General features: G+C 43.7%; 1 protein-coding gene across 10 annotated transcripts in view; it reads left to right on the top strand.

Moving 5' to 3' along the window:
• Positions 1-24184, top strand: part of ZNF592 (zinc finger protein 592) — a 56879-nt gene that overhangs the window by 14726 nt on the left and 17969 nt on the right. Inside the window, exons 1-5 of one of the 10 annotated variants that reach the window (XM_060157916.1) lie at positions 2703-2721; positions 3042-3125; positions 3580-3701; positions 10061-10171; positions 12683-14945. In XM_060157916.1, coding sequence (XP_060013899.1) covers positions 12702-14945 — 2244 coding nt within the window. In that variant the 5' untranslated portion in view covers positions 2703-2721; positions 3042-3125; positions 3580-3701; positions 10061-10171; positions 12683-12701. Of the gene's footprint in view, positions 1-2677; positions 2722-3041; positions 3126-3579; positions 3702-10060; positions 10172-11726; positions 11746-11778; positions 12535-12682; positions 14946-24184 lie in introns of those variants that run through there. The other 9 variants (XM_060157895.1, XM_060157934.1, XM_060157908.1 and 6 more) reach the window with 9 other exon arrangements.

Below are 24184 nucleotides of genomic sequence, written 5' to 3'. Positions count from 1 at the left end.
ATTGCAGATACCTGGATGTTGGGTCCGTTGCCATGCTGGGTTGTTGGTGAAAAGCTGCCGTGGCTGGCGCCCTGCTTTCCTGCAGGAGGCTGGCTGCACTTGGGTCTGAGCAGTCATGGTGAAAGAGCACACCCAGATCTCTTTTGAGAGGGGAAGGAGAGAAGAGAGAGGAAGAAGGGGATAAAGAAGAACATCTGTGAGGGAGACAAGAGGGGGGAAGAGAGAAAGGGACGGAGGAATGGAGAGGGGCATGGAGGAAGGAGTAGGGGGAGAGAGAGGAACAGGAAGGAGAAGAGAGAGAGAGAGAGAGAGAGAGAGAGAGAGAGAGAGAGAGAGAGAGAGAGAGAGTGTGTGTGTGTGTGTGTGTGTGTGTGTGTGTGTGTGTGTGTGTGAAAGAAAAGGGGAGTGAGAGTAGAGTACCTGGGAGAGGCATCCTTTACCAGGCCCTTGACTCAGCAGCTCCTAAACTCCTTAGTGACCTAAGGGAACTGAAGAGACACCCCAATACTAATAGTACATTTGGCCCCCACCCCAACCTTTTAATTTTGGGATATTTGGGACTGTGGTTTGCCTGTGGTAGATGAGATTGGTGGCACACCCAGAGCCACCAAACACAGGGGTACCAGAGCTGGGGAAGCAGTGATCTGTGGAATGGCCACTTTTTCTTTTCTGGAGCCCTTTTATTTGGGGAGTGGAGGCTTGGTTCCCAGCAGGTCTGAGGCTACTGGCTTCCTACCTAAATTTGGGGATCCCTACTACCAAGAGATGATGCTTTTACAAAGTTCAGTGGGGGGAAACTCCTCAAGGATGGTGTGTGAACAAGAGGAGTCCTGTCTCTCTTTTTTCTGTCTCTGGGTCTTTTTCCCTTTTAACAAAGTGCAGTGTCCCTTAGTGCTGAGCTCTGTTTCAAGTAATGAAAGGAAAAGGGGGTACTGGTTACAAAGTATCAGTTTTTATCTCAGTTCTTAGCTCTGCTTAAACTTTGTTGCCTATGCCTAGTTTCCACTTGTATCATCCCAGTCAGTTGTACAGTCTTTTATAATCCCAATTCCTTTCAGTTCTATCCTCTTTTCTTCCTTTTTATCTTTTCTAAAAATCTAACAGCTTTATTGAGATGTAATTCACGTGCCATACAGTTTACCCATTTAAAGTGCGTAATTCAATGGGTTTTGGTATATTCACAGAGTTGTATCCTCTTGTCTTAAGACTCAAGACCACCTTGTGTTCTCCTCTTCCCTGCGGTTCTCAGAGCTAGCCTTCCCCCTCCACTGGCGTCACACTGATCCAGTCCTCAAGACAGATGACCTTATTGTGGGGACAATGGCCAGTAGGCACTTAACACCAATAAAATATAATATTTAACTTAGTCCTGCAGGGGCCTAGGGTTCATAGACAAGTGTGACTTCAGATAGACCCTTTCCCACTGGCAAGGCCCCATCACCACTCAAGGTCTCTCTATTTATAAAAAGTTTTCAAAAGCTAAATACAAACACTGTAGCAAATTTGCCAGCTGCTTGACTGGTAATAAACTTGCTTAGGAATCTGTGACTATCCTTGAACAATCTTCGTTCTGGACAGATGAACCTGTCACATCATTCCCCCTTTCTAATGGTGGATTACCGTCTAGTAAACATAGTGGAGCTTACACACAGAAAATAAATAAATGAGCAGTTATATAATGTGTCAGATGCTATAAGGGCTGTGAAGAAAAACAAAGCAGACTAAAGGGACAGAGATTGATGGTGAGGGTGGGGATTGGTATCTTATGCACAATGGTCATAGAAGGCTCCTGACAAAGTGGTGTTTGAATAAAGACCTGAAGGAAGTGAGGAGTGGGCCCACAGAGATCTGAGGGGAAGAACATTCCAAGCAGAGGGGATAGTAAGTGCAGAGGCTCTGAGCAGGAGTATGCCCTGCTTGGTTGAGGAGCAGTAAGGAGTCTGGAGCAGACTGGCAACAGAGAGGTGTAGGAGACAGAGGGCGGTTAGATCGTCCTGGCCATGTAGGCTGGGGTGAAGACTGGATTTTACTCTGCGTGAGGTGGGACGGTGTTGAAGGGTTTTAAGGAGAGGAGGAACATGATCTGGTGGATGATTTAAAAGCAGCACTCTGGCTGCTGTGTTGCGAGTGAGTAGTAGAGGCAAAGAGGAGAGACAAGGAGACCAGTCATCAGGCTTTTGTGGGAATCCAGGAGAGAAAAGAAGATGGTTGGAGGTGGTGAGAAATGGTTGGATTTGGTTACATTTTGGAAGTAGAGTTGACGGGATTTGCTTATGGATTGGATTAAGGGTATGAGGGAAAGAGAGGACTCAAAGATGCCAAGGTTTGGCCCAAGCAACTGGAAGGACTGAGTTGTCATTTACTGAAATGAGAAAGAATGTAGGAGGAAATCCAAGAGTTAGATTTTGGACATATTAGATTTGAGATGCCTATCCAAGTAGAAATCCAAGTCTAGAATCGAGGGATACCAATTAATTAATGATTCAGTGAGTGCCTGTCGAGGGGCTTATGAAATAGCAGAAGAGAGAACATTTTACTGGTAAGCTACATTAAAGGTAGTTTAAAGGTACTACATTAAAGGTAGAAAATTATGAGGAGAAATAAGTAAAACAAGGAGGATGAGATGACTTCTGACAAGGGCAGTCAGAGAAAGTCCCTTTCCCTTCCTTGCTTGTAGGAAGCCTGTGTCCCCTTGATGAGCCTTTTTGGTGGCACTCACAGGTATGTGGTTGAGAGGTGTTTTCAGTGGGTTGTGGAGGGGAGGGCACTCAAAAACAGGGTCTGGGCCTTCCCTTTGTGTCCTCAGTGCCTGGCATAAGTCTTGGCATTTGGTAATTATTTGATGGATGAACTTCCCCTTTCTGAGCCTCAGTTCTTCATGTATAAAATGAAGAGGTTGGACTAGACCAGTGCCCTGGAATCAACTGGGAAGCTTTTTAAAAAAATGCAGGGATCCATCCCAGGCCTACTGAATCAGAATTTCCACAGTGGAGCCTGGGATTCTGTGTTTTAAAGTCACTCCCCATGTTATTCTTTTGCAGTCAGTCCAGCAGCAGTCTGCAGACGGGCATTTGGAAGCCACTGGACCAGGTCATTTCTGAGGTCCACTTCAGCTCTAACATCCTGTGAGTCTTGTTAGAATGCTTGCAATGCAATTCTGTTCTTGGGAAATGGAATTTTTGGTTGGGGTGGAAGGGCTTAGACAGGGAGAAGAGAAGCTGCCTCTGGGTGACAGACATCTTGGGCAGGGCAGGCAGGGACAGGTGTATCAGCCAGGGTTTGGAGAGGCTTCAAGGAAAGGTTCTGGGAGGGGTGGGAGCAGTGACAACCCCCATAACATTGGGAACTAGGTGTGTTAGGCCCTGGGCATAGAGGTAAAGGATATGACCCCAATTTTCGGGAGACTCACAGACTGATGAGAAAACTTAGGATCCCAGCCTACTGTGGGAAGTGCTGCCATAGAGGAAGGGAGGAAGGGAAGGGCAGAGGACTCAGAGAAGGCATCCAGGAGGAGGGGCCCTGGAACAGGAGCTTGGGGATGAGGAGTTCTCGGGCAGATTTATGTTTGGGGCCACTCAGGAGGAACAGCTCAAGCTCTGACACCAGTGACTGAAATGTACCCTGGGAAGTGGCTGGAGAGGTGGACACAGACCAGATGGGAATGGCTTCTGCACTCTGGAAGAAGAGTTTACTTACTGAAGGTGATGGGGATTTTGAACTGGGACGTCTCTGTGATCAGATAAGTGTTTTACAGCAACCATTCTGGCAAAATATGCATTGGCAGGACTAAGACCAGATAGAGGAAAAGACAAGTGAAACGCTTTGTTGTTTTGCCTGGGTCTGTTGGGGCACCTGTTTTCTTGTATACTGCTGAGAATCTCTTTGGGCTGTTCTTTGCTAATGATTAGAATGCCAGGTGCCTCATGAAATGAAGCATTGACCACTGATTGACTCAGAATGTCTGTGACTTGGGATCACTTAGACCTATAAGAAGGCCTCACTCAGATGTGTATTCAGGAGGGCAGTAGTATGTATGTGGCAGAGAGTCTGCTTGTCTACTTTAGGACTTAAGTTTTATGTAGAAATCCAATAGTTCTAGATTAATTTGCCCAGCTGTTGTAGCCTAGCCTGTTCAAGGTCTCAGAGACCCTTCAGGTTAGTTTAATTTTACATATTAAACCAAGGCCTGCCTAAGATCCTTACATAGGTAATTGGTGACAGCATAGGGGTGAAAGCTAGTTCTCCGTGGTTCACAATTTCTTATTCTTTTAGCTCTACTATTCCCAGTCTGGGGCTTCATTCTGGGTCCAGGAACTCTTTTTTTCTGTTCCCTTTGATCCAGCTAAAGTTTCACTGAGCTCCCTTCTCCACCACCCATAGAAGCAGTGTCTCTTTCTGATCGGTGTTCCAGCCAGAGTCCAGATTGAAGTTCCTGCAAGTCATGGGAGTAGCAGCTTGCTCTTGTGCTTGCTTGCTCATTCTCTCTTTCCCCTTGCCCAGTTTCCATTCCTGGTACAGAAGTTCTCCCACCTGGGAACAAACTCAAGTACTTTCTTAGGGTCTGCTAAATAATCTCTCTCTCTCTCTCTCTCTCTCTCTCTCTCTCTCTCTCTCTCTGTGTCTCATACAGTTTGAGTTATTTTTTGCTTTATTATCCCCTGGGATGTTCCTTCTGAAATAGAAAGCTGGGGGAAATTTTATTTATCCATTTTTATTTATTTATTTATTTTTATAAATTTATTTTATTTTTGGCTGCATTGGGTCTTTGTTGCTGCATGTGGGCTTTTCTCTGGTTGTGGCGAGTGGGGGCTACTCTTCGTTGTGGTGCACGGGCTTCTCATGGCGGTGGCTTCTCTTGTTGTGGAGCACAGGCCCTATGTGTGTGGGCTTCAGTAATTGTGGTACGCGGGCTCAGTAGTTGTGGCTCGCGGGCTCTAGAGCGCGGGCTCAGTAGTTGTGGTGTGTGGGCTTAGTTGCGCCGCGGCATGTGGGATCTTCCTGGACCAGGGCTCGAACCTGCGTCCCCTACATTGGCAGGCAGATTCTTAACCACTGCGCCACCAGGGAAGTCCCTATTTATCCATTTTTAAACTCTTAACTGTTATAACAATAATTGAACACAGTTTATGTCAATATCTACACCATATTCAGTCATGTGGGGCAGTAGGGTAAAGAGTTCACCTACAGGTTGTAAAACATACATACTCATCCTTCCTTCTAGTCCTCATCCAACAAGGTGGCAAATAAAAGGAAACAATTTTGTTGTTTCACAGCCCAGTGTTCCCTAAATCATGTGGTCTTTCATTTTCATCGTATAAATCTGTGATGTTATTTGTTTCCGTGTTTCATTAGACAGAATATACTGAATAGAGATCAGACTTTTCTTAAATTTGGAGTGTATCTGCCCCCTTGATGTTCTGTTATTGCTGAACTTAATATTATTCAGAAAAACAGGTGGGGCTTCCCTGGTGGCGCAGTGGTTGAGAGTCCGCCTGCCGATGCAGGGCACATGGGTTTGTGCCCCGGTCCAGGAAGATCCCACGTGCCATGGAGCGGCTGAGCCCGTGAGCCATGGCCACTGAGCCTGCGCGTCCGGAGCCTGTGCTCCGCAACGGGAGACCAAGTTTAACGTTATTTGAAATTCAAAGGCTTCAGTGCTGAGGGAAAGAAAGCTCATGGATTTAGTGACAATTCCTTGTTTTTAGTTTCTCAGAGCCTTTAAAAAAAAAATTATAGATTTGAATAAGTGTGGATGTTACTACATTTATATATTTTACCTTTAACAATATCAGTATATTTTCTGACTAATGGATTAAGTTGTTGTTGTTGGTTTTGGTCTATATCTTTTATTTACTTCAAACTTCAAAAATGCTGCCCTCTGCTCTCTAGTGTTTGAGGTTTGATGAACAAACCTATACTTCAATTATGTTCCCCCTTTCCCCTAAATCTTCATCTCTCTAGAATAAAATAGAGTTCTAATTTTTAGGCTCTTATTAGAAAGCTCTTCCATCTACTCAGTCTCATTTCTCAGGACCTTTTCCAACTCTCGTACATCTTTCTCTTTTTTTTTTTTTTAAGAAGATGTTGGGGGTAGGAGTTTATTAATTAATTTATTTATTTTTGCTGTGTTGGGTCTTTGTTTCTGTGCGAGGGCTTACTCTAGTTGTGCCAAGCAGGGGCCACTCTTCATCACGGTGTAAGGGCCTCTCACTATTACGGCCTCTCTTGTTGCAGAGCACAGGCTCCAGACGCGCAGGCTCAGTAGTTGTGGCTCACGGGCCTAGTTGCTCCGCGGTATGTGTGATCCCCCCAGACCAGGGCTCGAACCCGTGTCCCCTGCATTAGCAGGCAGATTCTCAACCACTGCGCCACCAGGGAAGCCCTGGTACATCTTTCTTAAAGTGTGGGGAGCCAAAACTGCTCAGCACATCTCTCTGTGGACACTGAGTGGTTGTGAATAAGGGCAGGATCATAAGTTTTATTTTGTTTCCAGTGTCCTTTCTGATAATGCCCAGTGTTTTCTGGGCCTTTTGTGATGAAACATGCAACGTGGTGTCTTAAGGGAACAGTCTAAGCTGATGCTTCTTTATTGAACAGTTTAGCTTAGAACCCATTATTCTAACCATAACCATATATATTCTAGTATAATTGGAATTGCTTTTCCCTAAACGTTCCTTCACATTTGCTTTCACTAATGCTACTTTGCCATAATTTCGCCTATTCATACAGCCTCCTTAGAACTTGTCTTTTAATTTAGCATTTTCATTTCTGGAACAGCTTTTAGGCCATTTGCAGTCTTCAAGGTTTCATTTTATTGCTTCAACAAATATTTATTGACTGCCTAATGGAGAATGCAGTGGTGAATGAGACAGATAAGTCTCTTCCCTCATGAATCTTACAACCTAATGTTTTTCTGATAGATTATTGGTTACCAAAGCATTGAGACCTCCTTTTCAAATTAATTTTTTCATGGACTCTCATTCAGTAATGGTGTTTTTAATGGCTGGTCATTGGGAACATATTTGTGGATATGAAGTTGGGTCCCCAATGGGTTGGGAACTATCATTCTAGGCAATTTATGAAAGCATTGCGCTCCAGTCCAGAACTGGTCAATGGGTTAAAAAACACCGTCGTTCATGGTTTCCCATAAATGACAATCACATAAAGACAAACATACATGCAACATGGAATTCAGTGTGTTGTTTTTTTGGTGGAATTTTGGCATTAGAAATTCTGCCTACTAGTTCTGCCATAATCATATTGTTTTTATCTCCTCAAAGAATTCGAATAGGTTAATTAGGCCTGATGAGGCCGTTTTAAAATTAAGGTGTTCTTCCCTCCCTCTCACCTAGTTGATATGTTTACTTAACTGTTTGGCAAAATTTCCTGGGCAGCTAGTAGACCCTGTAATAAATACTGGGTATTTATATTCACTTTAACATTTTTTTTAGTTTCCAGATCTTCCCTGAATAGAAACTTACCCTGAGAGGATACAGCGTCAGTCTGCCAGTTCACCCCCAAGGGGGTTGTATGTATCGTAGCATGGTTCCACCTTCTCACCTTTGAGTGAAATTTGCTCTTGGCCTAGGGCTCAGAGAACCGGGGAGCCTGCCTTGTCTGTTGACTAGGCCATTCTAGATCACTGGGTGAGCTCACCATGCGTGGCTCTAGCTTGTTCAGATGCTTCAGGGTAAACCCTGCTGAGTGCTCTGCAGGGTGAGCCATGGTTCCTAGGCTGGTATTTGTGGGCATGGGGCAGGGGCCATCACCTCTGGGTCCTGAGGACTGCCCCTAGGCAAGGTAGGCAGGCAGCCGTCTGTGGTTTGCTCTTTCCAACTTCGGCTGCTTGCAACAAGTTGCAGACACTGGTGTATGCTGAAGCTTTTTATTTTGACTACACCTTTAATTTTAATTAAGTTACTTCACCGATTTTTCTAGCTGGCAGTCCCTTGCTGAGTCATGCCAGATGTGCTTAAAGAGTTTTATAGTGATGATTTTTAGAGTCCTCTGTAAGAAGCTCCCCCAATTTTTTTTAATATAAATTTATTTATTTTATTTTATTTATTTATCTTTGGCTGCGTTGGGTCTTCGTTGCTGCATGCGGGCTTTCTCTAGTTGCGTGGGTGGGGGCTACTCTTCATTGCAGTGCATGGGCTTCTCATTGCAGTGGCTTCTCTTGTTGTGGAGCTCAGGCTCTAGGCACGAGGGCTCTAGAGCACAGGCTGGTAGTTGTGGCGCATGGGGCTTAGGTGCTACGCGGCATGTGGGAATCTTCCCGGACCAGGGCTTGAACCCGTGTCCCCTGCATTGGCAGGTGGGTTCTTAACCACTGCACCACCAGGGAAGCCCCAAGTGCCTCAAATTTTTTTGGCCTGCCTAATTTCTTCTTTTCATAGGTTAAAAATATAATTTAATAAAATTACTTAAGCAATAAAATTTGAAATAAATCATTTGAATAAATAATTTGAAAATGTAGATAAAAAGGAAAGAAAATAATTTCATTATCTGTTGAGATATTTTTGACATTTTAGAGTATTCCTCTAGGCTTTTTCATAAGAACTATGTATAGTAAAAAAATTTTTTTGTTTTAAATAAAGATTGTACTGTGTGTACACTTCAGTATCTTTTTTCTTCATTTTAGGAGCATTTCTCATAGTCTTAAATATTGATCTATAATGATGCCTAGTATTTAATTGTGTAAATAGACCATAATTTATTGAACCAACTTCCTATTGTTGGGACTTTAGGTTGTGTCTCATTTTTTGTTATAAAATAATTTTGTTATAAATAATTCTGTAATGATTATTTTTGTCACATGCATCTCTATTTCCTTAGGATAAATATCTGGAAGTGGAATTATTGAGCCTTATGTATGTATTGCTAAATTGCTCTTTAGACAGGTTGTATCAATTTCTATTACTTTCAAAATGCTTATTTTGCTACATCTCTGCCAACACTGGGGATTATTAGTTTTTGAAAACTTTGGTCAATTTAATAAGCCAAAAATGTTTCTCATTATTTCAATTTGTGTTTCTCTAATTTTTTGTGAGGTTGCAACTTTTGTTATGTATGAATTGTCCGTTTGTGGTTGTTCTTTTTTTAAGTGCCTGCTCATCACTTTTGCTTATTTTTCTAATACGTTGATTATCTTTTACTAACTACTTTTTAAGGGCCTTTTACATATTAATAAAGATATTAATGATAGTAATTATTATATGTTGCAAATCTTCCTTTTGGTTGTTTGCTTTTTAACTATGTGTTGGCAGGTTTTTGATGAATAGAACTTTTTATTGGTAGTCTTTTTCTTTGCAGTTTCTCCTTTGCTTTTTTTTTCTACTTTGTTTTTTTTTGGCTGCGTTGGGTTTTCTTTGCTGCGTGCTGGCTTTCTCTAGTTGCGGTGAGCAGGGGCTACTCTTTGGTGCGTGGGCTTCTTATTGCGGTGGCTTCTATTATTGTTGAGCATGGGCTCAAGGTGCACAGGCTTTAGTAGTTGTGGCGCACGGGCTTAGTTGTGCCGCGGCATGTGGGATTTTCCCGGACCAGGGATCGAACCTGTGTCCCCTGCATTGGCAGGCGGATTCCTTTTTTTTTTTTTTAACCTCTTTATTGGAGTATAATTACTTGACATTGTTGTGTTAGTTTCTGCTGTATAACAAAGTGAATCAGCTATACATATACATATATCCCCGTATCCCCTCCCTCTTGCATCTCCCTCCCACCCTCCCTATCCCACCCCTCTAGGTGGTCACAAAGCACCGAGCTGGTCTCACTGTGCTGTGTGGTTGCTTCCCGCTAGCTATCTATTTAACATTTGGTAGTGTATATATGTCAATGCCACTCTCTCACTTTGTTGGCAGGCAGATTCTTAATCACTGCACCAGCAAGGAAGTCCCTCTCCATTGCTTTTATAACAGGGTACATTTTGATTAATTTCTACTTTCTACTTATAAACAATGCGATATTTACTTTAGAGCAGAGTTTAAAGAAATACAGACACTTGGGCACACTGTGAGTCTTTTTTTAAAAAATATTTATTTATTTATTTTTTTGGCTGCACCAGGTCTTAGTTGCAGCGTGCAGGATCTAGTTCCCCGATCAGGGATCGAACCCGGGCCCCCTGCATTGGGAGCACGGAGTCTTAACCACTGGACCACCAGGAAAGTCCCCCACTGTAAGTCTTTTAACAGTTATCGATTGCTGCTGATTTTGGTTGTCCTTACTAGGGCTAAATAGAAAACAGGATTTGATCTTTGGCTTTTAAAAAGTATCAGCCTTGGTATTTAAAATTCAAAGGTTATAAAAGTTTTTCCTGCTGCTGATGTTGAGCTGCCACACCATTTATTAGCTCTGATTTTCCTAGCAAAAGATACCTTTTGCTCTGACCTCTGACCATTCTTGGCCAATCCCTGAGATTTCTCTGTGTGGAGAACATCATTACTTTCATGTTGTATCTCTCTGCTTCAAGCCTCTGTGACTTGGAGTTAAACAGTAGTAGGCTTCTCGATAATCCTTGCACACACTGCCAACTACTACCCCTCCTCCCCCACAGGCTTTTCCCAGCACCTTAAGAAGACTAATCTATTCCACCCTTCTCCCTCAATCTTTTTTTCCTAGACTGAAGGGGGGGTGGGGGGGAGTTGGAGATAAGCTTATAAAGCAAATACCACATAGGTGTTTCCTTATAGTTGGGATCAGCCTGCAAAGTAGTTCACTTGGTATTGGGATGCTGATTGCTTCCAATGATATCCAGTATATTCCCCTCGCTTATGGGCTCCAACAGTTTTATTCCACCAAACAATCATTTGTTGTCCAGAAACTTTACATCTCATTTCAGCGAGATATTCTGCCCACTCATATTTAGTTAACTGGTATTTCACTTTATTAGTATCTACCATAATTAGATATCTTCCCAATGGGACGGTCTGTTTCATTTTCCGTGAGAACTCTTAAGAAGGCAGATGTGTTTTGTTGGGGCTTGGTGGGGTGGGACAAGAAACCAAACCTGCAAGCCTGTTGATCCCATGGGATGGCAATAGATATATATCTCTGCCAGCTGTTCCCCTGTGGTTCTAATTTTTGTTCTTTTCTTTATTTTCCCTTTTTAAAATTATAAAGGCAGTCTACCAGCACACACACACAAAAGTTGTGAAAAATTAACACACCAGTGATCTGCATAAATTACTTTTCTCTTTTAATCTTGGCTCAAATGGATACTTAGTTTTACATTGTCATAGTTTGACAACATTTTTGTATGTGTTTTTTATTTTAATCTTAACACTGTAAGTAATTTTTCATGTTGCTACATAGATTTCATAATTGGGATTTTTAATAACTACATAATAGTCTATCAGTTACTTAACCATTCCCTGTCCTTGGACATTTAGATTCTTTGTGTGTATGTGGGTGTCTCCTTTTTGTGTTGTTTTAATAATGCTGTATACTTTTGCATATAGCTTTTGGGAATTTTTGTTCTTAGGATAAATTTCTGGCAGTGGGGTTCCTGGACCCAAGGATTTGCCCCTGACCTGGTTCTGTGCAGCTACTGTACTGCTTTCTAAAAGAGTTGTGTCAATCTGCATCCACAAAGGCTTTCAGTACAAACATGGTGTAGGAAATACTGAAGCAAATAAGGCTCTGGGATGCTGAAGCAGATGCAGGATTTATGGGCTGAACAAGGGAGATAGTGGGTTTTTTCTTCCTCTTTCCAGCAGGTTTGAGCCAGGCAGCTTCATGTCTTATCTAAGTGTGAGTATTTTAGTAACTTCCTAAGGGAAGGCCTCTTTCGTAGGGCCTTGGGTTTCCTCCTTTGCAGTAGTTTTTGTAGCTCTGCTTCTACAGATCATGAAGGAAACAGGTGGATTTTCTTTCCTTTGTGTATTAAGTTAAAATAAAATTTAGGGCTTCTCTAAAACTATTCTCTGGCAAGTTTGATAACTGTGTGTTTCTTTGAGAGTCACCCTGTCCCTCAGGTTTAGTGATCCATTCACCAACCAATAACAGATTTGGGGGGAAAATTAAGGAATCAAGCAGACACTGACTAGAGAAAAAAATACCTAGGGGATGACATAATCTGTTAGAGTTTGTTTAATCCTGGCAGTGGTAAATCATTTTGGATTTGCTTGGATTCATGCAGCAAAAAACCAAGTTATACAAAGTTAATGATTAATTACTAAGTAAATTAGCAGAAGTTATAGCCAAGTCTCATATGAATCAGAAGTTTTCTAAAGAACGGAGGTGCTGAGCCATGCTTTTTTTTTTTAAAAGGGCTGAGTGATTGGTTTTTTGCTAATGCTTATGATCATCGAGTGATGATATTCTCTGAGAAATTGAGGGAGTGTGGTGTGAGTGTACCCTCTTTTTGGCTCTGGAGTGTGGTGTGAGTGTACCCTCTTTTTGGCTCTGCAACCAACCAGGAATTTCAAGGTATTAATGTGTAGAGCCTGCCAGGCAGACTTGTCACTACATACTAACTTTTCTTTCCACTCCTCCCCCAATGTCCCCAGCATTTTGGAAACCTGTTGGGGTAAAACTCAGGTGTGTGACTTCCCATAGCGTGGGGATTTGTGCATGTGCGTGCTGGCTGCATGTGTGTTAGCGAGATGGGTTTGTGATGAAGATGATGCTGGACAGAGCCCAGTGGGATCCTGGTGATCACTGATTCTGTTCTCTGTTTCTGTTACAGCCCTTGCCAGCATCCAGCCATGGGGGATATGAAAACTCCAGATTTTGATGACCTTCTGGCTGCCTTTGACATCCCAGACCCCACCAGCCTTGATGCCAAGGAGGCCATCCAGACCCCCAGTGAGGAGAATGAGAGTCCCCTCAAACCTCCAGGCATGTGTATGGATGAGAATGTGTCCTTGTCTCACTCAGGATCAGCCTCAGATGTGCCAGCCGTGAGTGTCATCGTCAAGAACACCAGCCGCCAGGAGTCATTTGAAGCGGAGAAAGACCACGTCGCTCCCAGCCTCCTACACAATGGATTCCGGGGCTCGGACCTGCCTCCGGATCCCCACAACCTAGGCCACAACTGTGGGAAGTTTGATTCCACTTTCATGAATGGAGATAGTACCAGGAGTTTCCCCGGCAAGCTGGAACCTTCCAAGTCAGAGCCCTTACCAACCTTTAACCAGTTCAGTCCAATCTCCAGCCCCGAACCCGAGGATGCCATCAAAGATAATGGGTTTGGGATAAAGCCCAAGCACGCTGACAGTTACTTCCCACCCCCTCCTGGGTGTGAGTCTGTGGGGGGCCCGGTCCTGGAGGCTCTGACTAAGTTTCCAGTCCCAGAGCTGCATATGTTTGATCACTTTTGTAAGAAAGAGCCCAAGCCAGAACCCCTGCCCCTGGGGAGTCAGCAGGAGCACGAGCAAGGTGGGCAGAAGGCAGTGGAACCTCACAAGGAGCTGGATACCAGTCGATTCTTTGGGGAAGCTTTGGAGTTCAACAGCCACCCCGGCCACAGTATCGGAGAGCCTAAGGGGCTTGCCTCGGAGCTAGGTACCTGCTCGTCAGTGCCCCCTAGGCAGCGTCTTAAGCCAGCTCATTCCAAGCTGTCCTCTTGTGTTGCAGCCTTGGTGGCCCTGCAGGCTAAACGAGTGGCCAGTGTCACCAAGGAGGATCAGCCTACCCACACAAAGGATCCCTCAGGGCCCACAAAAGAGGGCTCCAAAGGCAGCCCCAAAATGCCCAAGTCACCAAAGAGTCCCCGGAGCCCTCTGGAGGCCACTAGAAAAAGTATCAAGCCATCAGACAGCCCTCGGAGCATCTGCAGTGACAGCAGCAGCAAAGGCTCCCCTTCTGTGGCTGCCAGCTCCCCACCAGCAATTCCCAAAGTCAGAATCAAAACCATTAAGACATCATCAGGGGAAATCAAACGGACTGTCACAAGGATCCTACCAGACCCTGACGATCCCAGTAAGTCCCCTGCTGGGTCACCTCTAGGAAGCGCCATTGCTGAGGCCCCGAGCGAGGTGCAGGAGGATGAGGTCACTGCCCTGTCTGGGGCGGAGCACTTTCTTGAGGTGGGCACAAATTCAGGGAGCCCTCAGGGTGACAGGAAGGGGGATGAGAGCATGACAAAAGCCAGTGAATCTTCAACTTCCTGCTGCAGCTCTGGGTCCCGGGGCCCAAAGGGGGCTGCCTCGGGCTCACAGATGGGCAAGAAGCAGCAGCAGAGCACAGCACTGCAGGCATCCACCCTGGCCCCTGCCAACCTCCTGCCCAAAGCCGTGCACCTGGCCAACCTGAATCTGGTCCCCCACAGTGTGGCCGCGTCCGTGACGGCCAAGTCCTCAGCACAGAGGCGGAGCCAGCCACAGCTCACGCAGATGTCGGTGCCCCTGGTCCACCAGGTGAAAAAGGCCGCCCCACTGGTTGTGGAGGTCTTCAACAAGGTCCTCCACAGCTCCAACCCCGTGCCCCTCTACGCGCCAAATCTCAGCCCGCCTGCGGACAGCAGGATCCACGTGCCGGCCAGTGGGTACTGCTGCCTGGAGTGTGGGGATGCGTTTGCCTTAGAGAAGAGCCTGAGCCAGCACTACGGCCGGCGGAGCGTCCACATCGAGGTGCTGTGCACACTGTGCTCCCAGACGCTGCTCTTCTTCAACAAGTGCAGCCTGCTCCGGCATGCCCGTGACCACAAGAGCAAGGGTCTCGTCATGCAGTGCTCTCAGCTGCTTGTGAAGCCCATCTCTGCGGACCAAATGTTCGTGTCGGCCCCCACGAACTCCACGGCATCAGCAACCCCGGCTCCCCCCTCCTCCCCCAAACACGGCCTCACTTCAAGCAGTGCCAGCCCCCCACTCCCAGCTTTGCCGCTCTACCCAGACCCTGTGAGGCTCATCCGGCACAGTATCAAGTGTCTCGAATGTCACAAGCAGATGCGAGACTACATGGCTATGGCTGCACATTTCCAGAGGATGACGGAGGAAACCGAGGGGCTGGTAAGCAGACCCTCTCTGTGATAGTTGTCAGGCCCCTGGTTCGCACGGTTCCATGACTGGGCATGGAGAGAGAAGCTCATTGATGTGGGGCAGTGTGGCATCTTAAGAGTCCTAGAAGAGGAATCTGGCTTGCTGGTTAGCGACCCACCTGGATATTTAGTGCTTGGTGTTTATTGGGAAAAGCATCCTGCCCACAACTGAGGGGAGACCCTGAAGATTTAACGAGTGTATTTACGGACACTCCGCTCCCACTCCAGTGGGCTCTCAGGGTCCATTGTTGGGCCGGGGCTAGGGCTCTGCTGGATGGTCCCCTGGTCTCTGGCAGCTGTCAGCACAGTCCTTGCACGTGCCCAAAGAACTTGGGGGCAGAGGTAGGTGCATCACTGCCCTGCGCCTCAGTCTGTACTTCTAAGAACCTTGTCTTTACCAAGTTGTTGTGCCCCACGGTGGACATAGCTGTTTTTGCAGAATCCCTTTGGGGAAGCTGTCATAGGGCCAGTAGCAGGGTTGATGTGGAAGGAGAGTAGACTGACATGTGGGCCCTGAGTCAAAGGCTTTGGGGCCTCTTCCCTTCATCTCTGTTCTCACTACTAAGAAAGCAGCTGCCCTTATCTCTTGTTCCGATTCTTGGTTATGCTTGATGAGAACTTGATGAGTGTGTGAGTGTGTGTGTGTGTGTGTGTGTGTGTGTGTGACTTAAGGCATTCCATGCTGAAAACACCCTTTGGCACCTTGTGTGTCGGTTGTTGTCTGTATTAGCAAGGTACTCTGAAGAAGCAGGCCTCCAGAAGGCTCTTCTCTTCCCTCTTCAGGTGGCTCCCTTAACAACTTAGCCAAGCCCAGCCCCTCACCAAGCCTCCCTAAGCCAGGGCCACAGAGGCCTGGAAGGAAAGCAGACCAGCTCTTTTTACTTCAGTTCACAGTGGCCCACGCACCTGTTGGTGTCTTGATGAGCTCTGCCCTTGTTTATTGAGTGTTCCCCGTGTGCACAGAGGCTCTGTGTCAAGAGCAGGGTTGCCCGTAGGAGGAAGTCACACCATTCTTCCAGGAGCTCACGATGGCTCAGCAAGGGCAGGGCTCCCCACCCGAACTGCTAGAGTGTGCGGCAGGCTAAGGGCTGAAAACAGGCTTGTAACATAGTTGCATAGAGTTCCTCAGAGGGACTAATTCCTCGTGGTTCCAGGCATAGGGAGGGTGCCACGTGGACATGACATTTGAGCTGGACCTGCAGGGATGAGTTTGGAGGAGGGGGAGGGGCAAGGGGTGTTCCAGGTATAGGGCAAAGGTATGGGAAAGTGCAAAGTGGTTTGAGGAACAGGGAGTTGTTGGGAGGGAGACCAGCCTTGGGAGTGTTGGGCTAGAGACAGGAGGTAGAATTCAGTAGGCAGCCCCTGAAAGGGGCCAGCAAGCTGCTGTAAGTCCCTGTTGCCTCTCATCTTCACCTTCTCTGTTTCAGTTTGCATTTTCTTTCTAATGAGTCAGGTGGAGTGTGGGTCCCCCAGGCCCTTTCCTCTGGGGCTTCAGGTATTCCTGCTGTACCAGCATGATTAACTTGGACAGGATCACTTCTTCTGGGTCATCTGATCAGAACCTTTGCCAGTGAAGGTCTGATACCTGTGCCTGTGGTTTTTCCCCCACACTTTTCTTCACTCGCCTTTTAAAATCTGAGCAGGCTAAGGTCTGGGTGTAGGATCCCAGGCTGGCACCCTTCTCATCCTGCATCTTCTCTGTGTCATTCTCCTTCAGTGGGAGCTGGACAAGAGGGCCCCCCCAGAGGGAAAGGGAGGGGCTGCTGTGAGGCTTCTCTCAGTCCAGCTCTGTTCTCTCACAAAATCTCCTGCCAATAAATGTGGCCTCAGAGTCTCAGGGAAGGGGGAAGGCTTGAGTTCTGGGATCAAAATCTAACCTTGATGGCTGTTGGCTTTGGGTTTCCCAAGATGGTACCCAAGCTTTAGGCCATATGAGGGACAGGCAGTGGACCAGTGGGTGGGGTTGGGCTCCACTCTGCTGGAGGGACTGTAGGACGGCATGTTTGGGCCTTTGACTTCTTCCTGGGAGTCTGAACCACTTATGCCTCCCTCTGCAGTGGCTGGAGGGGGTCCTTCCCCTTACATTCCAAGCCACCTTGTTGGGCAGATGTCAGCACAAAGAGATTACTTCTTCTTGTTCTTAAGCTTTTGTTTAACTATGTCATTATCACACCTAACAAAATTAATAACAGTTCTTTAACATTGTCTAATACAATTCATATTCAAATTTTCCATTCATGTCAAAATTGTATTTTTACAGTTGAGCTTGTTTTGAATCAGAATCCAGATGTGGACCAAGTGTTGTGTTTGTTTGTTATATCTTTGAAATTTCTCAATCTAGAGCAGTACCTTTTCCTACTCCACCCAACAAGGGCCCCCCGCCCCCCCCTTATTTTTCACATCATTGTTTTGTTGAAGAAACTGGTTCGTGTGTCCTGAGAACTTTCCAGGACAATTCTGGGTTTCACTGATTGCTTCCTGAGAATTTTTCAGGATAATTTTGAGTTTGATTGCTTCCTCATACAGTTAATTTGTTCTATACCCCATATTTTATCTGTAGACTAGAAGTTAGCAATGAAGACTTGATTAGATTCATCTTGAGGAATGGGAAATCTGTGTTCTTCATAATTCATTACTTCAGGGAGGCACAATGTGCTTGATTGTCTCCGTTTTAATGATGCTAAACTTGATCAGTGAGTTTAGGTTGGTGATGTTCAGATCCCTTCCTTATAAAGTTTCCTATCTTTTTACCTAATGATTTTAGCAGCCGTTAATAATTGCTGCTTGAGACAGTAATTTTATTAGGAGTTGCAGGAGGTTGTTTTAAATTTTATTATTTCTTTCTCATTTATTAGCTGGAATTCTGTATAAAATCTTTTCCTCTTCCTTGAGGGCTATTAGGTTACGCTGAAATACAGTTTATGTTGGAAAAGTGGATAAATTTGTTTCCCTCAGTTAACAGTTTTCACAGTAGTGAATTGATGCCCCAACAATCTTAAATGGTGTTTTGAGAGTCCCTCCTCTATTATTTTTAAAAATTGTGGTAAAATACATGTAACATAAAGTTTACCATCTTAACCATTTTTTAAGTGTACAGTTTAGTAGCGTTAAGTACATTCACATTGTTGTGAAGTCAGTTTCCAGAACTCTTTTCATCTTGCAGAGCTGAAACTCTAAACCTATTAAATAACAACTCCCTATTCTCCCCTCCCCTTTCCCCCTGGCAACCACCATTTTACTTTCTGTTTCTATGAATTTGACTATTCTAGGTAGCTCACATAAATGGAATCATACAGTGTTTGTCTCTTTTTGACTGGCTCATTTCACTTAGTATAATATCTTCAAGGTTCATACATATTTTAGCATTTGACAGAATTTCCTTTCTTTTTAAGGCTGAATAATATTCTGTTGTTGTATATACCACATTTTGTTTATCCATTCATTCACTGATGGACACTTGAGTTGCCTCCAGTTGTATTATGAATAATGCTGCTATCAACATGGTGTACAGATACCTTTTCAGGACCTTACTTTCAATTCTTTTTTTGTGTGATCAAGTATTTTATTTTATTTTATTATAGTTGCTGTACAATATTATGTTAGTTAGAGGTGTACAATACAGTGATTCACAATTTTTAAAGGTTATACTCCAAAATTTATAGTTATCGTAAATTACTGGCTATATTCCTTGTGTTGTACAATATCAGTTCTTTTGGGTATATATCCAGAAGTGGAATTGCTGGATCATATGGTAATTCTATTTTTAATTTTTCGGGGAGCCCCAATACTGTTTTCTACAGTGGCTGTACTATTTTACATTCCCACCAGTAGTGCACATGGGTTCCAATTTCTCCACATCCTCACCAGCATTTGTTATTTTCTGTTTTTTTCATAGTAGCCACCCTAATCGGTATGAGGTGACTTCCTCTATTATTTTTAGTGGTAGTGTTATAATGAACTTATTGGTTTCTATATATTCAGTATGTTTATATGTTCAGTCATTCTTTTTTTTTCTTTTCCATTATGGTTTTATTACAGGATATTGAATATAGTTCCATGTGCTACACAGTAGGACCTTGTTGTTTATCCATTTTATATGTGATAGTTTGCATCTGCTAATCCCAAACTCTCAATCCATCCCTCCTTAATCCCCTCAGCCCCTTGGCAACCACAAGTCTGTTCTCTATGTCTGTGAGTCTGTTTCTGTTTCTTAATAAGTTCATTTGTGTCTTGTTTTGGATTCCACATATAAGTGATATCATATGGTAGTTGTCTTTCTGACTTAATTCACTTAGTATGATAATCTCCAGACCCATCCATGTTGCTGCAAATGGCATTATTTCATTCTTTTTTGTGGTTGAGTAGTATTCCATTGTGTGTGTGTGTGTGTGTGTGTGTGTGTGTGTGTGTACACGTGTGTGCATACATACATACCACGTCTTCTTTATCCATTCATCTGTCCAGAGACATTTAGGTTGCTTCCATGTCTTGGCCATTGTAAACAGTGCTGCTCTGAACATAGGGGTGCATGTATCTTTTCGAATTATAGTTTAGTCTGGGTAGCCCAGGAGTGCGAATTGCTGGATGATATGGCAACTCTATTTTTAGTTTTTTGAAGAACCTCCATACTGTTTTTCATAGTGGCTGCACCAATTTACATTTCCACCAACAGTATAGGAGGGTTCCCTTTTCTTCACACCCTCTCTACCATTTGCTATTTGTAGACTTTTTAATGATGACCATTCTGACTTGTGTGCGGTGGTACCTCTTTGTAGTTTTGATTTGCATTTTTCTAATAATTAGCAATGTTGAGCATCTTTTCATGTGCCTACTGGTCGTCTGTATGTCTTCTTTGGAGAAATGTCTGTTTAGGTCTTCTGCCCGTTTTTTGATTGGGTTGTTTGTTTTTTTGTTACTGAGTTGTATGAGCTATTTGTATATTTTGGAAACTGAGCCCTTGTTGGTTGCATTGTTTGCAAATATTTTCTCCCAGTCTGTAGGTTGTCTTTTCGTCTTGTTTATGGTTTCCTTTGCTCTGCAAAAGCTTATAAGTTTGACTAGGTTCCATTTGTTTATTTTTGCTTTTATTTCTATTGCCTTGGGAGACTGACCTAAGAAAACATGGGTACAATTTATGTCAGAGAGTGTTTTGCCTACATTCTCTTCTAGGAGTTTTAAGGTGTCATGTCTTATATTTAAGTCTTGAAGCCATTTTGAGTTTATTTGTGTGTATGGTGTGAGGGTGTGTTCTAATTTCATTGATTTACATGTGGCTCTCCAGCTTTCACAGCACCACTTGCTTGAAGGGACTGTCTTCGCTCCATTGTATAGTCTTGTCTCCTTTGTCAAAGATTAATTGACTGTAGGTTTGTGGGTTTATTTCTGGGCTCTCTATTCTGTTCCGTTGATTCATGTCTGTTTTTGTGTCAGTACCATGGTGTTTTGATTACCGTAGCTTTGTAATATGGTCTGAAGTCTGTGAGCGTTATGCCTTCTGCTTTGCTCTTTTTCCTCAGGATTGTTTTGGCAATTCTGAGGCCTTAATGGTTCATATAAATTTTAGAAATATTTGCTATTTCTGTGGAAAATGTCCTGGGTAATTTGATAGGGATTGCATTAAATCTGTAGATTGCTTTGGGTAGCGTGGCCATTTTAACAATATTAATCCCTCCAATCCAAGAGCATGGGATATCTTTCCATATCTTTGAAACATCTTCGGTTTCCTTTATCAGTGTTTTATAGTTCTCATCACATAAGTCTTTCACCTCCTTGGTCAGGTTTATTCTTAAGTTGTTTTGTTTTTGTTTTGTTTTTTTAATTAATTAATTAATTTATTTATTTGGCCAAATTGGGTCTTTGTTGCTGCACGTGGGCTTTCTCTAGTTGCAGCAAGTGGGGGCTACTCTTCGTTATGGTGCGTGGGCTTGTGGAGCACGGGCTCTAGGCGTGCAGACCTCAGTAGTTGTGCCTCGCAGGCTCTAGAGCACAGGCTCAGTAGTTGTGGCGCACGGGCTTAGCTGCTCCATGGCATGTGGGATCTTCCCGGACCAGGGCTCGAACCCGTGTCCTCTGCATTGGCAGGTGGATTCTTAACCACTGCTCCACCAGGGAAGCCCCCTGTTTGTTTTTTTTTAATGTGATTTTTTTTAACATCTTTATTGGAGTATAATTGCTTTACAATGATATGTTAGTTTCTGCTTTATAAAAAAGTGAATCAGTTATACATATACATATGTCTCCATATCTCTTCCCTCTTGCGTCTCCCTCCCTCACACCCTCCCTATCCCACGCCTCTAGGTGGTCACAAAGCACCGAGCTGATCTCCCTGTGCTATGGGGCTGCTCCCCACTAGCTATGTATTTTACATTTGGTAGTGTATATATGTCCATGCCACTCTCTCACTTTGTCCCAGCTTACCCTTCCCCCTCCCCGTATCCTCAAGTCCATTCTCTAGTAGGTCTGTATCTGTATTCCCGTCTTGCCCCTAGGTTCTTCTGACCATTTTCTTTTTCTTTTCTTTTTTTTAGATTCCATATATATGTGTTAGCATATGGTATTTGTTTTTCTCTTTCTGACTTACTTCACTCTGTATGACAGTCTCTAGGTCCATCCACCTCACTTAAATCTGTAGATTGCTTTAGCGTGGCCATTTGTGGCCTCACTGCAAATAACTCAGTTTCATTCCGTTTTATGGCTGAGTAATAGTCCATTGTATATATGTGCTACATCTTCTTTATCCATTCATCTGTTGATGGACACTTAGGGTGCTTCCATGTCCTGGCTATTGTAAATAGAGCTGCAATGAACATTGTGGTACATGACTCTTTTTGAAGTATGGTTTTCTCGGGGTATATGCCCAGTAGTGGGATGGCTGGGTCGTATGGTAGTTCTATTTTTAGTTTTTTAAGGAACCTCCGTACTGTTCTCCATAGTGGCTGTATCAATTTCCATTCCCACCAACAGTGCAAGAGGGTTCCCTTTTCTCCACACCCTCTCCAGTATTTATTGTTTGTAGATTTTTTGATGATGGCCATTCTCACTGGTGAGATGATATCTCATTGTAGTTTTGGTTTGTATTTCTCTAATGATTAATGATGTTGAGCATTCTTTCATGTGTTTGTTGGCAATCTGTATATCTTCTTTGGAGAAATGTCTAATTAGGTCTCTGCCCATTTTTGGATTGGGTTGTTTGTTTTTTTGATATTGAGCTGCATGAGTTGCTTGTATGTTTTGGAGATTAATCCTTTGTCGGTTGCTTCATTTGCAAATATTTTCTCCCATTCTTAGGGTTGTCTTTCCGTCTTGTTTATGGTTTCCTTTGCTGTGCAAAAGCTTTTAAGTTTCATTAGGTCCCATTTGTTTATTTTTGTTTTTATTTCCAGTTCTCTAGGAGGTGAGTCAAAAAGGAACGTTCTGTGATTTATGTCACAGAGTGTTCTGCCTATGTTTTCCTCTAAGAGTTTGATCGTTTCTGGCCTTACATTTAGGTCTTTAATCTATTTTGAGTTTATTTTTGTGTATGGTGTTAGGGAGTGTTCTAATTTCATTCTTTTACATGTGGCTGTCCAGTTTTCCCAGCACCACTTATTGAAGAGGCTGTCTTTTCTCCACTGTATATTCTTGCCTCCTTTATCAGAGATAAGGTGACCATATGTGCGTGGGTTTATCTCTGGGCTTTCTATCCTCTTCCATTGATCTATATTTCTGTTTTTGTGCCAGTACCATACTGTCTTTTTTTTTTTTTTTTTTTTGCTGTACGCGGGCCTCTCACTGTTGTGGCCTCTCCCGTTGTGGAGCACAGGCTCCGGACGCACAAGCTCAGCGGCCATGGCTCACGGGCCCAGCCGCTCCGTGGCATGTGGGATCTTCCCGGACCGGGGCATGAACCCGTGTCCCCTGCATCGGCAGGTGGACTCTCAACCACCGCACCACCAGGGAAGCCCCATACTGTCTTGATTACTGTTGCTTTGTAGTATAGTCTGAAGTCAGGGAGCCTGATTCCTCCAGCTCCATTTTTCTTTCTCGATTGCTTTGGCTATTCAGGGTCTTTTGTGTTTCCATACAAATTGTGAAACTGTTTGTTCTAGTTCTGTGAAAAATGCCAGTGGTAGTTTGATAGGGATTGCATTGAATCTGTAGATTGCTTTGGGTAGTAGAGTCATTTTCACAATGTTGATTCTTCCAATCCAAGAACATGGTATATCTCTCCATCTATCTGTATCATCTTTAATTTCTTTCATCAGTGTCTTATAATTTTCTGCATACAGGTCTTTTGTCTCCTTAGGTAGGTTTATTCCTAGATATTTTATTCTTTTTGTTGCAATGGTAAATGGGAGTGTTTTCTTGATTTCATTTTCAGATTTTTTTATCATTAGTGTATAGGAATGCCAGAGATTTCTGTGCATTAATTTTGTATCCTGCTACTTTACCAAATTCATTGATTAGCCTAGTAGTTTTCTGGTAGCATCTTTAGGATTCTCTATGTATAGTATCATGTTATCTGCAAACAGTGACAGCTTTACTTCTTCTTTCCAATTTGCATTCCTTTTATTTCTTTTCTTTATCTGATTGCTGTGGCTAAAACTTCCAAAACTATGTTGAATAATAGTGATGAGAGTGGGCAACCTTGTCTCGTTCCTGATCTTAGTGGAAATGGTTTCAGTTTTTCACCATTGAGGACGATGTTGGCTGTGGGTTTATTATATATGGCCTTTATTATGTTGAGGAAAGTTCCCACTATGCCTGCTGTCTGCAGGGTTTTTATCATAAATGGATGTTGAATTCTGTCGAACGCTTTCTCTGCATCTATTGAGATGATCATACGGTTTCCTCCTTCAATTTGTTAATGTGGTGTATCACGTTGATTGATTTGCGTATATTGAAGAATCCTTGCATTCCTGGGATAAACCCCACTTGATCGTAGTGTATGATCCTTTTAATGTGCTGTTGGATTCTGTTTGCTAGTATTTTGTTGAGGATTTTTGCATCTATATTCATCAGTGATACTGGCCTGTAGTTTTCTTTCTTTGTGACATCTTTGTCTGGATTTGGTCTCAGAGTGATGGTGATTTTGGAAGAGTTTGAGAAGGATAAATGTTAGCTCTTCTCTAAATGTTTGATAGAATTCACCTGTGAAGCCATCTGGTCCTGGGCTTTTATTTGTTGGAAGATTTTTAATCACGGTTTCAATTTCAGTGCTTGTGATTGGTC

This window comes from Lagenorhynchus albirostris, chromosome 1 (genome assembly GCF_949774975.1).
Source record: "Lagenorhynchus albirostris chromosome 1, mLagAlb1.1, whole genome shotgun sequence".
NCBI classification, from domain to species: Eukaryota; Metazoa; Chordata; class Mammalia; order Artiodactyla; family Delphinidae; genus Lagenorhynchus; species Lagenorhynchus albirostris.
This window is presented reverse-complemented; position numbering and strand designations above follow the sequence as displayed.